The following is a 13,974-nucleotide window of genomic DNA, read 5'->3' on the forward strand; positions in this document are numbered from 1 at the left end:
ATTTTATGTATTTATTTAGGTATTGTGTAACTGTTTGGTTATCAAATAAATAAAACAGAATTAATAAATAAATTAAGAATCCATACAGATGTGCATAGGTATATTTTTCTGTTAACGTAATTCTATAATTTCAGTGAAATTAAATTAAAATAATAAAACGTATATGTTTATCTGTATTTATAATAAATTCTAATGCTATTTTTTGCAGTGACTTTAATAAATAAAATATTAAAAAATATTCTCATATTAGATATTTAATTAAAATTATCCTGAAAGAAATTCAAATCTTAAGCCGTGTTTTGTCGGGTAGCCAAAAATTTGTAAAGAATCGGCTATAGATTTCTTCAAAGGTATTTCAAATTAAATCTTACCTAAATAGGTGTTCGCAAGCAATTTTGTAAATTTTCAAGACAAATTAAATGGACAACTGGAATGTAAATTCCACATAAATAAATCGGGAAGAAGGACGCAGTAGATTTTATTTATTACTAGCTAAAACTTCCCCCCAATTTTACTTCCTCAGGGGGTGAATTACGAAAGTAGCCTATGTCCTTCCCTGAGACTCAAACTATCTACAGACCAAATTTCATCTAAATCGGTTTAGCGGTTTAAGCGTGGAGAGGCAACATAATGACTCTCACATTTATAATATTAGTATAAATATTTCACACACATAGTAATCTAACACACACTTTCAACATTACATACAACATTAAAAGCCTGTAAATTTCCCACTGCTGGGTTAAGGCCTCCTCTGCTTTTGAGGAGAAGGTTTGAAACATATTCCACCACGCTGCACCAATGCGGGTTCGTGGATAGCGTGGCAGAATTTCGTTGAAATTAGACACATGCAGGTTTCCTCACGATGTTTTCTTCACCGCCGAGCATGACATGAATTATAAACACAAATTAAGCACATGAAAATTCAGTGGTGCTTGCCTGGGTTTGAATCCGCAATCATCGGTTGAGATGCACGCGTTCTAACCACTGGGCCATCTCGGCTCTGACAATAAAATAATAATTTATGATTGCGTCATGCTCAGGTATTATGTATTATAATGATTTTTTTAACATAAAAAAATGTAACTACTGAGTAAACGGAAAAAATACTCAGTTTTTTGCCGGTTCTTCTCGGTAGAATCTGCTTACGAGACCGGTGATAAATTTACATTTGGTGTAACACCCTGAGCTTGTTGAATAAAGAATATTTTGATTTCGATCTTGTAAATATTAATATAAACAAAATAAGTCGCGAATGCTTTGCAGCTTTGAACGTAGTGTAATAAACATATGTCCTTTTGCGTTGACACTGTCTTTCAGTTCAATGAACTGCTGCTGGTATAATATTTACTGATCGAAATATAATAGAAACATGATATGGAACAAATTGCTTTCTTTTAGGTTTGTCTCGACATGACGTGATGATTTCGTAGGTTCTTGTTATGAAGTAAATGTTTTGTACCGAACCACTTCAAATGCGCTGCAAGGATAAAGTGCTCTATTATCACAAGAAAAGTGATCCACTTAGCTTTCATTTTTCTTTATATTGCACTTATAATAATAAAATCAGTTGTAAAGAGAATATACAACGCGACTTTATATTAAACACTTAAAAATTATGTTTTGTTTTTATACTTTTAGTGCTGAGTACATTTCATTAGTGTTGATATTGTTTATGTTAATTTCTCAAATGTGACCGCCGCTTATAAATACAAGAATCCTCTAGTTCCAGCCTAAGTAATAAAAAAAATTATGGAGAATACTTTAAGCTTAGGAATTTTCAATATATAAATATTATACATAATATATAAGCGACGAACTCCTTATGTTTGGTAATGGGTGGAATTTTTTATTTCATTTAAATAAAAAATTTCAACACTAGTATTCAATAATAAAAAATAAAAAAAAAACATTCAATTCGTTTGACACAAAAACACGTTGGTGCTATTGGCACAAAATTTTGTATAAAATATTAAAAAAAAGTATATTTAAATTTCGAAATGGAACAAGTCACAAAATCACGAAGCAGATGAAACAAAGATACGGGTATTACGTTTTAATTAAAACAAAAACTGAAACAATACAATTGTCGTTTTCGTTTTTTTCAAGTTGTTTTCAGCGGCTTGAGGTTCCATCTATAGACTTATAGCACGAGGCTTAAAACTTAATTACTTTGATATTGGAAGATCAACCCATTATAACTAGAATTACAGTTTAAATTCTTTTGCAATGAAAAATCTTTATGTTTTTTACAAATAACGTTAGGATGAAATAAATACAAATTACACACCACCACCACGCTGCTAAAATGCGGGTTGGTGGAATTCACATGTGGCAGAATTTAGTCGAAATTAGACACATGCAGGTTTCCTCACGATGTTTTCCTTCACCGCCGAGCACGACATAAATTATAACCACAAATTAAGCACATGGAAATTCAGTGGTGCTTGCCTGGGTTTGAACACGAAATCATCGGTTAAGATACATGCGTTCTAACCACTGGGCCATCTCGGCTCTGCTTACTATTGTTCTGTTCTAATTTAAAGGGTGAGTGAGCCCGTGTAGCTACAGGCACGAGGGACATCATATCTTAGCTCCCTAGGTTGGCAGCGCATTGGTGATGTAGTTAATAGTTAAAATTTCTTACAGCGCCAATTCTATGTAGGACAGTTGTGACCACTTACCATAAGGTGTGTTTTTGGCGACCCACAAAAGACGAATGAAAAGCCATTAGATATAAATATTGAAAGACATAAGATATGAAATGAGAACTTCGTCACAAACTAAATATATTTAAGAGGGAAAAGATACAATACATTAGCAGCCTGTAAATTTCCCACTGCTGGGCTAAGGCCTCCTCTCCCTTTGAGGACAAGGTTTTGGAGCATATTACACAACGCTGCTGCAATGCGGGTTGCTGGAATACACATGTGGCAGAATTTCGTTGAAATTAGACACATGCAGGTTTCCTCACAACGTTTTCCTTCACCGGCGAGCAGAAATATAAACACAAATTAAGAACATGATAATATTCAGTGGTGCTTGCCTGGGCTTGAACCCGAAGTCATCGGTTAAGATGCACGCGTTCTAACCACTGGGCCATCTCGGCTCATAAAGTTACAATACAACAATACAAAGTATTGACGTTTGATGGTAGAATTAGTAGAGAGTTGGTACCCACTTAAACGGGTCTATAAAGTACCCTCCCACCGGTAATGTGCTGTTTTTTTTTTGTATTAAAATTAAAAACGTGCCAGAGTTCGAGCTCCGTATACACTTATCGACACATACTTAACGGTTAAATTTTATCTGTACTTTATGATTATTATAAATTTTAATGGCTTATTTACGTTATAAATTCTAAAACGAACTTGAACAAATCAAAATAATACATATTTATTTTATTGGTTGTACTAATTAATGACCGGTTAAAGTGTGACCGCGGTTTTAATTAAAACGATATGGGTTTGACGGTCGTGATTAATTGACATTATGGAATATTGGAAATGGAAAAAATGTAAGGTTTAAATTTGACAAAATATTTATAACGTATGTGATGACGTAATGAGCCGGCCCAGTGGTGGAAACGTTAAACAAATTCACTCGAGCACATCTGCATATCCATCTGTTTTCTCACGAGACCTGCTTTTGTCAGATGAACATCTTGCCACACGCAGCTCAGAACTACATTAGAGCAACGTAAAAGCACCAAATCCTTTCAAACAGGGGATGGCTACGATCAGCCGTATGTCATTTATACTTTAATTTTATGAAAATTATTTACATAGACCCAAACAGTTACGTACAAGTCGTGGCACGAAAGCTAGCAGCATTTCCCCGTTGAATCGCAATTCCGATCCTTTGAGCAAAAAAATAACCAGCCCTGCTCACCAGTGGAGGGAATAAGGCGAGATGTTATACTTTTATGTATATTATAGTAGGATTTGTATGTAAGTTAATATTTATACCCATAAATAATGGAGGCAAAATAAGAGTTCGGATATCGTTCCGGCTTCTCATATAAAATTATGAGACGGCTTTAATTAATTAAAAAATACCTAAAAACACGCGTTTATCAGAATCGCACTAGAATGTATAAAATATTCTAATTTAAGTTTATATTTGCATATTGCCGTTGATAAGATTTAATCCTTATTACAGTGAACGCAAAAAAGTATATTATTTTGTTATTGTTTAATTGTACGTGCTATAAATAAATTGATTACTTCCTTATTTATGATATTTTATAATTGTCAAAGTTAAAAAAATGCGGGACACTTTATCGCAAATAATTAAAATATGCATTACAAAGAAACGTACTGATATCGTTATTTGGTGGTGGGGCGTTATTGAAACACTGTCTGGGTAGGTCACGTCATAAATTACCGCCAAACTGCAGAACTTAGTACAATTGTATTTCAGCTTGAAGGGTGAGTGAGTCAGTGTAGCTACAGACACAAGGGACATAAAATCTAAGTTCCCAAGGTTGACGGCGCAATGGTTATGCAAGGAATGGTTGTTTCATACAGCGTCAGTGTCTATATCAATGGTGATTACTCTTCCTCAGGTCATTCAGTACATTCGCACAACCACTCTGTGGAACCAGCTTGGGAAACTTCAAGAAAAGAGCCTACTCATTCCTTAACGGCCGGCAACGCACCTGCAAGCCCCAATCAAATTATGATATTTTTTATATTTAATTTCAAACAATAAATCAAAGACTAGAGATGATTAAAAAAAATATTTTTTGGGCGAAAATAGTAAATATTGAATCACTATACAAGTATACAATATATGTATGCGTTGGATTGGAATGCGTTGGAATTGGAGTCTTGTAACGCTCTTCCAAATGAGATACATCCACGAGCTGTACACAGTTTGGAAGAAGTCGTTGATGCGTTATTAGTTGAATGACCTCTCCAATCTGTATCAGTAACAGGCTGCTATCGCTGGCATTTTAGTAGATTAGAATCCCACACAATACACGAAACCCATGGAGCCTTTCTCCCCTATAAAAAATAAGAGTACATTATGAACAAAAAACTCTCCATATTTTCAATATGAAGCGTGCGTGAAAGTTGACAGCCGAGATGGTCCAGTGGTTAGAACGCGTGCATCTTAACCGCTGATAGCGGGTTCAAACCCAGACAAGCTCACTGAATTTTCATGTACTTAATTTGTGTTTATAATTCATCTCGTGCTCGGCGGTGAAGGAAAACATCGTGAGGAAGCCTGCATGTGTCTTAATTCAACGAAATGCTGCCACACGTGTATCGACCAACCTGCATTGGTGCAGCGTGGTGGAATATGTTCCAAGCCTTCTTCTCAAAGGGAGAGAAGGCCTTAGCCCAGCCGTGGGAAATTTGTATTCTGTTAATGTTGACAGCTAGTCAGTCAGACAGAACCAATTCATAGACTATGTTTGATAACATTTATTTCACTTCACGTGATGAATTTGAATTTTTGTCATTGTGTTGTCTTTAAATCTTGATTTATAAGGTCAACTTGTCCCAAACTAATCAACCTACGATCTCGACTCGTCTGGCGCACCTTAAGTAGATCTTAAATTAATTACTCTACCCTTTGACCTATATGCTGAGCCTAAGACAAGATGTTAATTGGATCACCTGGACGTCGTACACATAAGTAAATAATAGAATTACATATGTAACATTGCGTTGGAGTGGTTTAAGGAAAACCTCTAATCTTAATCAGTCGGAATCAAAGAATTCTAATCAATTTTATAAACTGATTGTACAACCAGTATTTCATCATTTCGTATTCTATAATCAAACGTCATAGTTTTGGTTGAGCAAGCTAGTGTTTTTACAGGTGCGAAATATATTATAGTATGTTTATTGACATAGTGACAGTGTAAGGGTGAATTATTTTTTGCGAAAGTGACATATAACTGATTATAATATAAAAAGACCTCCTCTTCCCCTGAGGAAAAGGTTTAGAGTTTATTCCAATACGATGCTCCAAAAAGTCTGAATATTGGTGATCAGTGTATTATGTGTCCGGAATATGGCAGAATTTATTCTTAAAGACGAGAGAGATTATAAACAAAAATATAATAAATAAAATATAAAAAAATATAATAATAAAATATTTCGACTCCATAATACAAAATAATTTAAATAATAAAATTGCTATTAAATACATGATACATTTAATAACATGCAATTACTTTTATGAGTTAGTCCGCATCATTATTTTTCATCCAAATTAATATAAAGACTTCCGATAGATATTTGCCACCAATAAATGTCATATTAAATATTGTCATTTTATTCACAGAGTAAATCTTAATAATTAAAAAATATATATATTTCATGTAACTATTTAAACAAGAGAAAAAAAAAACTAGTAAAATTATATAATGCAATAAAGTGAACTACCATAAATCGTCAAATATGGACAAAGCCTTATATGCTGCCTCTAAGAAACCCTTTAATCTCCTTCCCTTTTTATAACATAAGGCTTCATATTTTATAAACCTCTTTTTTACATTGTTTTAATTCACACATGATTTTAATAACAATTTTATTTCTTGACATTTAATTATTCTCAAGTGTTCTTAATTTATTTTATTGTGTCTGTTATTAAATACAAATTAAATAACGAAAGCTACTTTGATTTTTTATCATAAATTTTGTCCTGAAACTTTAAATATAAGTATAATTTAATATTAAAGAATATGAAGGAGAAGTAACACTGATAAGGAATACCAATGATCACAATATGATTATGATATGATGCATAATTATAACGTAAACAGTAACTATAATGGGTTACCGTATCGCGTAACCGTAACACATAACACGTAACTACAACGCGTAGTCGTATCGCGTAGAAGTAACGCGTAACCGTAACACATAACACGTAGTCGTATCGCGTAGAAGTAACGAATATAAAATACGTTTTCGTAAATGTATTTGCGATATATGCCATTGATATTTTAGATAAAGATTTGAAAAGAGAATGAGAGAAAACGTTTTTTAAATATTTTATTAATTTAGTGAGTTAGATTTTTGACTATCAATAAGCAAGTGTAAACACTTCTATATTGAATAAAGATTTTTGACTTTGACTTTGACTATATCATTCTCTTATTTTAATTTACAATAGTTCCGTTATTTGGAACAGTATTACAAAACTAAATTAATGATTAATAACTCGTAAAATTATTGATTAAGTACTATAAATATTTTTCAGTAAGTCTGTTAAATTATCAAATATATAAATATACATTATACGTATACATATTATAATAATGTATTTGTCTAAAAAAATATGAAAACGATATATTATTATTAGCCTACTACAGATATATATATATATATATACATATGTATATGATATAAGCTTGAGCCTCTACTGATAACAAATTGTACTCGTGTAAGAACGGTAAAACCAATTTACTAAAACATCCCCTACACAACGCACGGTCCATTCAAAGAACGATTTAAACACATGACATTATATAGAGATTACATTTGTTGTATTATGCGTGGTCTACACCTGCGCTACGTAAACTATATATTCGTTATAAATTAATAGTCTTTAATATTTTTAATTATTATCCCTTAAATTTCGGCGACGGGGATTTAATTATCGAGTAGAATAAAAATTTAGATGAATTTTGTATTACCTTACTCTTATACCTCGATCAGATGTTCAATCCAAACGATCGAAGATTAATCAGGTGCACGTTTAATAACTTAACGTACTTTTCGAGACACGAGATGATTGCTAAGATCGAAAGTGAAATATAAAACGTTTCACTCGATAAAATATAATATAGATTATATCAAAAATGCGTGCAGTTAGCATCCTTTGATTTTTAAATATAATAAATAATAATTGAATCATGTATCGTGTGTATTTTGTTATAAATTAATATAAATCAGTTATTCCAAAATGGTGGTAGATAGGTGGTACCTTATATTGAAATCTAAGTTTACTTGAAAAAAATGTGCTAGTCACGAGGCTACTAAGAATTTCTAAATATAACCCCGATTCGACTCAAGATTTGAAACTTACGACCTTTTGAAGCTGAATACTAGAAAGTGGTATTTCAAGTTAAAGGTCCTTTCGACTCGTAGGTAGATAATTATATATTTATGTAACAATAACCAATAGTAGTTTATAAATAGGTTCTATTCTACCAAAATATCTATATCTGTCATAATGACCTTGAGTATGTTTAATTAATATCTTAGAACTATTACCAAGTAAACATCTCACTCTAAATATATTCAGTTTTTAATTGTTACTGAATCAACAAATTACTTAGAATATTTGCTATTTTCACTGAGCTTGTTATTAGTAAAAATAACAAACTAAATTTATAAATGGCATTCGTTTTATTTGAGCATGTGTGGCTTCAGCTTACGTTTGAAGAGTATTAAGGTCTGTGGGCTCGGAGGGCACATTCACTCAACTATAAAACGATAGGGAAACGAAATGAGCTTATTATGTTTTGTATATAGGTACATTGGTTACTGTACTAATATTGTAAATGCAAAGCTGAACGAATTTAGATGAATTTTGGTATGGAGCTAGTTTGAGCCCCGGGGAAGGACAAAGGCTTCTTTTTTTAATTAACCCATTGAGGGCATAAAATTTTGCGTGACGGTTGGGTGAAGTTTTATAAATTTCGCGCGTGTACATTTAAATTATTTTAAGAAAGTTGTAGAGCTTATAGAAAACGCCGTGGTGTTCAACTAAGGGCTTGTTATTGACGAAAAAATATATTACACGTGACCAAATTTCAAACAAACATACGGGTTTTCTCCCGATGTTTTCCTTAACAGTTCCCTATGTGTATGTTAATGACGTATAAAGCAAATTAAAACTCAGTGAAGCTTACCTACATTCTAACTCGTGATGTCAGTAATATTTTATAAACGAATAATATTACAACGGAGCCGAGATGGCCCAGTGGTTAGAACGCGTGTATCTTAACCGATGATTTCGGGTTCAAACCCAGGCAGGCACCACTGAATTTTCATGTGCTTAATTCGTGTTTATAATTCATTTCGTCCTCGGCCACCAACCCGCAGCATGGTGAAATATGCTCCAAATCTTCTTTTCAAAGATAGAGGAGGCCTTAGCCCAGCAGTGGGAAATTTACAGACTGCTAATGCTATATATATATTACAACGTTATGATTTTTTTTGTAAAAATTTGATTTATTAAACATGGCGCCCTTTTCTTTTGTATTTTTGTAAGATTTATGAGATTATTTATTAATGATTAATCGTCTTGAATTAATATTTCTTCCCAACGTATTATAAATACGCTAGGCTTATAAATTTGCCGGAAATGAGAATTTTATCAATCCAAGTTAGTTATCTGATAAAATTGTGAGCGTAATTATGTATTATTTTTTATAACTGTAGTAAATTTAAACTACAATGTAAAATATTTTGCGTGAAATCGAGGAAAAGACACGTTGGCAATGATGATAATTTATAATCACTAAATACATCTGTTGTCGAATGAAACGAAACCCACCAGCTCATTGTATTGGTTGTACCACCGAAGTGGGTTGGAACTCATAGACTTTAGATGCGTAATATTTCGTATTGTAATTGACCCGTCACCCTATATAAATTTTACATAAAAACCAGCTCGTTCCGACTTTGTATGAAAATCAATCATATAACGTCCGCCCTCTTCCAATTTTCTTATATTTTTAGTATTACGCAAAATTTTAAGTCAATCGGACCTATTGTTTCAGAGATGTCGTGGTAAGTGGTATAATTCGTTTATTTTTATTGGTATAGATTACCAGGTGGTAGGTTTATCAATTATCGTACCACCAAGTTGCTTTTCCTTCAAGGTATGTTACTCTTTGAACCGATAGGTGGAGGATAGGAGATGATAGGCGGAGTCTTGATTGGAGTAATTTGCTTAGAGTGTCAATACCAATACCTACAGTCGAAGGTCTTACTATAAGGTGACCTATTTGGTCTGTCTTCCTGCAGGAAAAAATAATCAGAACACCAGTCAATTTAGATTCTATCAATAGCAATTGTTTCTTATGGACACTTAAGGCAATGGTACTTACCATTATAATAAAGACAATTTCCTCCCTCCGTAAGTAAAGTGTATGGTCCATGTGTCGTGAGAATATTATTTATGATATTGGTGTCTGTTATCAATAATAATATTATAATTCTGTCTGTCTGTTTATCAGTTATTTTTTCGCGGCCAAACCACTGAATCGTATCAGTTAATATTCAGTGTGAAGTAAACTTGAAGGGATAAGCAAAGGCGACTTTTTACCTGATGACCAAAACCTATAACGCGAGCGTAGTGGCGGGAGACAAGTAGTTAATTCCAAGTACAAATGCCGAAGTCCATGAATATGAGAATATTGGGCAAAAATGTCCACTGGTTTAATAAAATAATACACTTTTGCTCAGCAGGAATATTGATGGGTGAATAAATGTAGGACACTCAAAAAATATACGGTCTATTTAAAAAAAAAAAAAAACTGGTAAAATTACTTTTCGCCAATAATGTTAATAATAAAACCTATTGTATAAACCAAGAAGGTCTTATATCTAATAATAGTTTCTATATTAGGCAATCGAAAAAAAAAAAAAACTTTTTAAAGTATTATATGTACGTGTATATCTAAATCTAAAGAGAAATATTTTCCAATTATTTAAACTTAGTATGCGAACAATATTATTTCACTTTAAGAACTTGTTGTATTCGGGTGTGTAATACTTACCAGGATTTTAAGCCTCATGCTTGTCCTTCATAACTCATAACTGCACCTATTATTTTTAATCCACTAGGCCTTCTCCTAGGCTCCATGATCGATTTTGGCGGGAACCTTCATGCCCATAACAAATGTAAGAATCACAGATTATAAAAACAAAAGGGAAATGGAAAACCCAGAACATCAAAGCGATGCAACAAAAGCGAATACAAAATCAAATGCGCTCTTGCTTTAATCATAATAATAAAATTATTAATTATTGACGAATTTACTAAAATACGCGTCGTCTCGCACTTTTGGAAATTTGTATTCGCTTCTTACAATTTGGTCGCTTTCGTTGCTTCACTAAAGTGAAGTTCATTCACTTAACTACATATGTTTCCGCCTTCCGTATGCCTTATGTTTTGTATCAATACCAATATTTTATAACAAGAAACTCGACACCTCAAAACACGAGCGTAAGATGTCAGCACGTGAGATGTGATATTGACAATAATTATTAAAAAACAATATGGGTTACACGTATTAAAATGGCGTATCACTGTCGTTTGTTAAGATTTCGATGCGACTTAAAATCGCACGGCTCAGGTAAAAAGTTTCAACTGAATTTAACGAACGATAGGTTATCGCATATTCAGTCATTTTATAGGTCATATGAACGGGTCTAATGCCTTGTATGTCTAAATATTTAATGGGTGTATTTGGTTTCGTCTAGACTCTTTAAATAAATGAATTTAATAAAACATTTCTTTCAGGTAGTTGCGACGTACGTGGCAGCGAACTCATCTCTTCAATTCGTTGAGAACCGTCCCATTCACTGGGCTGGGGGGAGGACCACCCCCCCTCCAGATACCCCGAAGTGTGGCTTTGACGGCTCCCTTTGTCCTGACAATTGTAAGTAACTCGAAAATTCATATAGTTGTGTACGTTTTGACGAATTGCATAATAAATGAGTATGATTACGAGAATTATTTAAGTAATGTTTTTAATAATACATAAACAAAACACATATAATTAAAATAATTTATCCACCAGTGTCCAATGTACCCTTTATATTAGTATATGTAGTATGTTAATAAATTACATACAAAAAAATTGTCTGAATATATGTTTCGAATAAAAACTTTAACCTCCACTTGACCACTTCGGACATTAAATTATACTCTGTAGAACATACTCAAATTTATATGTATAATCAAGATTATTTTTAAAACACTAATTACCTCACAGAACCATAATATCACACCACACTCTCTTTTTTTGTTGTTTTCTCTGACACCCTTTAGGTCTGTATTTAGTGAGTAGTTACGTCACATCTGTACGTTGCAATACAAAATAATAATTCGTATTACTCATCTACACAATGACAATCGCTATTTCATTTTATCAATTGTAATAATTCATTTTCTGTACGAAATAAATATCTGATAAATTTGATTTTGGAATATAAATTCTAGAACATTTTTTAAATTATGGTTGAGTTTTGTGCTAGCTAGTCCGAATTATATAAATAATAAGAGCCGAGATGGCCCAGAGGTTAGAATGCGTGCATCTTAACCGATGATTGCGGATTTAAGCCCAGGCAAGCACCACTGCATTTTCATGTGCTTAATTTTTGTTTATAATTCATCTCGTGCTCGGCGGTGAAGGAAAACATCGTTAGGAAACCTGCATGTGTTTAATTTCAATGAAATTTTGCCACGTGTGTATCCATCAAACAGGCATTCGAGCAGCGTGGTCGAATATGCTCGAAACTTTCTTCTCAAAAGGAGAGGAGGCCTTAGACCAGCAGTAGGAAATTTACAGGCTGTTAATGTTGTAGTCTGAATAGGTACCACCCAGTTGTCACATATTCTTCCGCTAAACATTAACACTTAGTATTGTTATGTTCGGTTTTAAGAGTGATTAAATCTGTGTAACAAGCACAAGGAACATAACATCCAAGGTTTGTGAATATGATTTTTTTTATTAACTTGTTGGTGTTTTAAGGAATGTTTAATATTTCTTACGGCGTCAATGTCCACGGGCAATAGTAACCACTTATAATAGTCTGGTCCTACAGAGAGTCCGCCCACGTATTTCTAAAACAAAGAACAGTTCTCATAAAATCATTTTCAAAAACTTGCATTTTACAATGTATCCAAAACTTACCTCACCTATTCACATTAATACTATTTTTAATTGCTATTTGTTAATAGATAAGGAATTTATGTTAATGATTCTTATGTAAATAAAGCAGTTACAAACGTACGTAATAAATAATTATATCTGTTTATACCGATATACGCACAAGTCAAACCGAACGTTAAGAACACGTATACCACGCACCTAGTTTAGGGACCATTAGTGCTCACGCAGAGTGAACTGCAGTCAAACGCTTTGAAATACTTTGAGATGACTTTGACCTTAGAACACCAAGGAAAAATCATTGACCTCTGCACCTAATGAATGAAACATGACTAAGTGGGTGACATTTAACTAAAGATTGCGTGCTTAAATCCAATGTAAAATATATTTTTATGTGTTTAATTTGAGCTCGGTGGTAAAGGAAAATATCTTTAGGAAACTAGGATGCATCGGATGAAAATCTGCCACAAGTAATTTACGATCAGGGTATTGTATTTTAATGATGCTTAACCGGATTTGTTGATGAACCCGATGTTAAGTGGTCACCACCGTCCATAAACAATAACGCTGTATGAAATATTAAATATTCCTTACATCGACAATGCCCCAACAACTTTGGGAACTAAGATGTTATGTCCCTTGTTCGTGTAGTAACACTGGCTCACTCAACCTTCAAACCGAAACACAACAATACTGGGTACTGCTGCTTGGCGGTACAATATCTGATGAGTGCGTGTTACCTACCCAGACGGGCTTGCACAAAGTCCTAGCAGCAAGTAAACGATATTCGTTTACGATCTACGTTTTTAGTGTTGAATCCACTAGCCTATATTACTTAAACTTTACATTGAGTCTACTTATAATATATTAAGATATAGTGACTCGACTACAGGCATAATTTATTAATAAATAAAATGTTTTAATATAAATACAATTTATACCCTTTAGCACTCAGGAATAATCTAGCTTTCTACAAGAGACAATCGTATAAAATACTGGAGATTATTACCTCCTAGGTTCCTACTAACAAAAAAGTATAGATTTGAACAATTTATTATTGTTGCGTTCAAAATCTCTTATTTTTAGTAAGGCCACTTCCTCATCTG

General features: G+C 33.1%; 1 protein-coding gene across 2 annotated transcripts in view; it reads left to right on the forward strand.

The window, feature by feature from the left end:
- LOC113403788 (atrial natriuretic peptide receptor 1) overlaps positions 1 to 13,974 on the forward strand; it is a 291,966-nt gene that overhangs the window by 256,247 nt on the left and 21,745 nt on the right. For both annotated transcript variants that reach the window (XM_064217976.1, XM_064217975.1), the window contains one exon: positions 11,497 to 11,635. In XM_064217976.1, the coding sequence (XP_064074046.1) occupies positions 11,497 to 11,635 (139 nt within the window). The remainder of the gene's footprint in view (positions 1 to 11,496; positions 11,636 to 13,974) is intronic.

This window comes from Vanessa tameamea, chromosome 20 (assembly GCF_037043105.1).
Source record: "Vanessa tameamea isolate UH-Manoa-2023 chromosome 20, ilVanTame1 primary haplotype, whole genome shotgun sequence".
NCBI lineage: Eukaryota > Metazoa > Arthropoda > Insecta > Lepidoptera > Nymphalidae > Vanessa > Vanessa tameamea.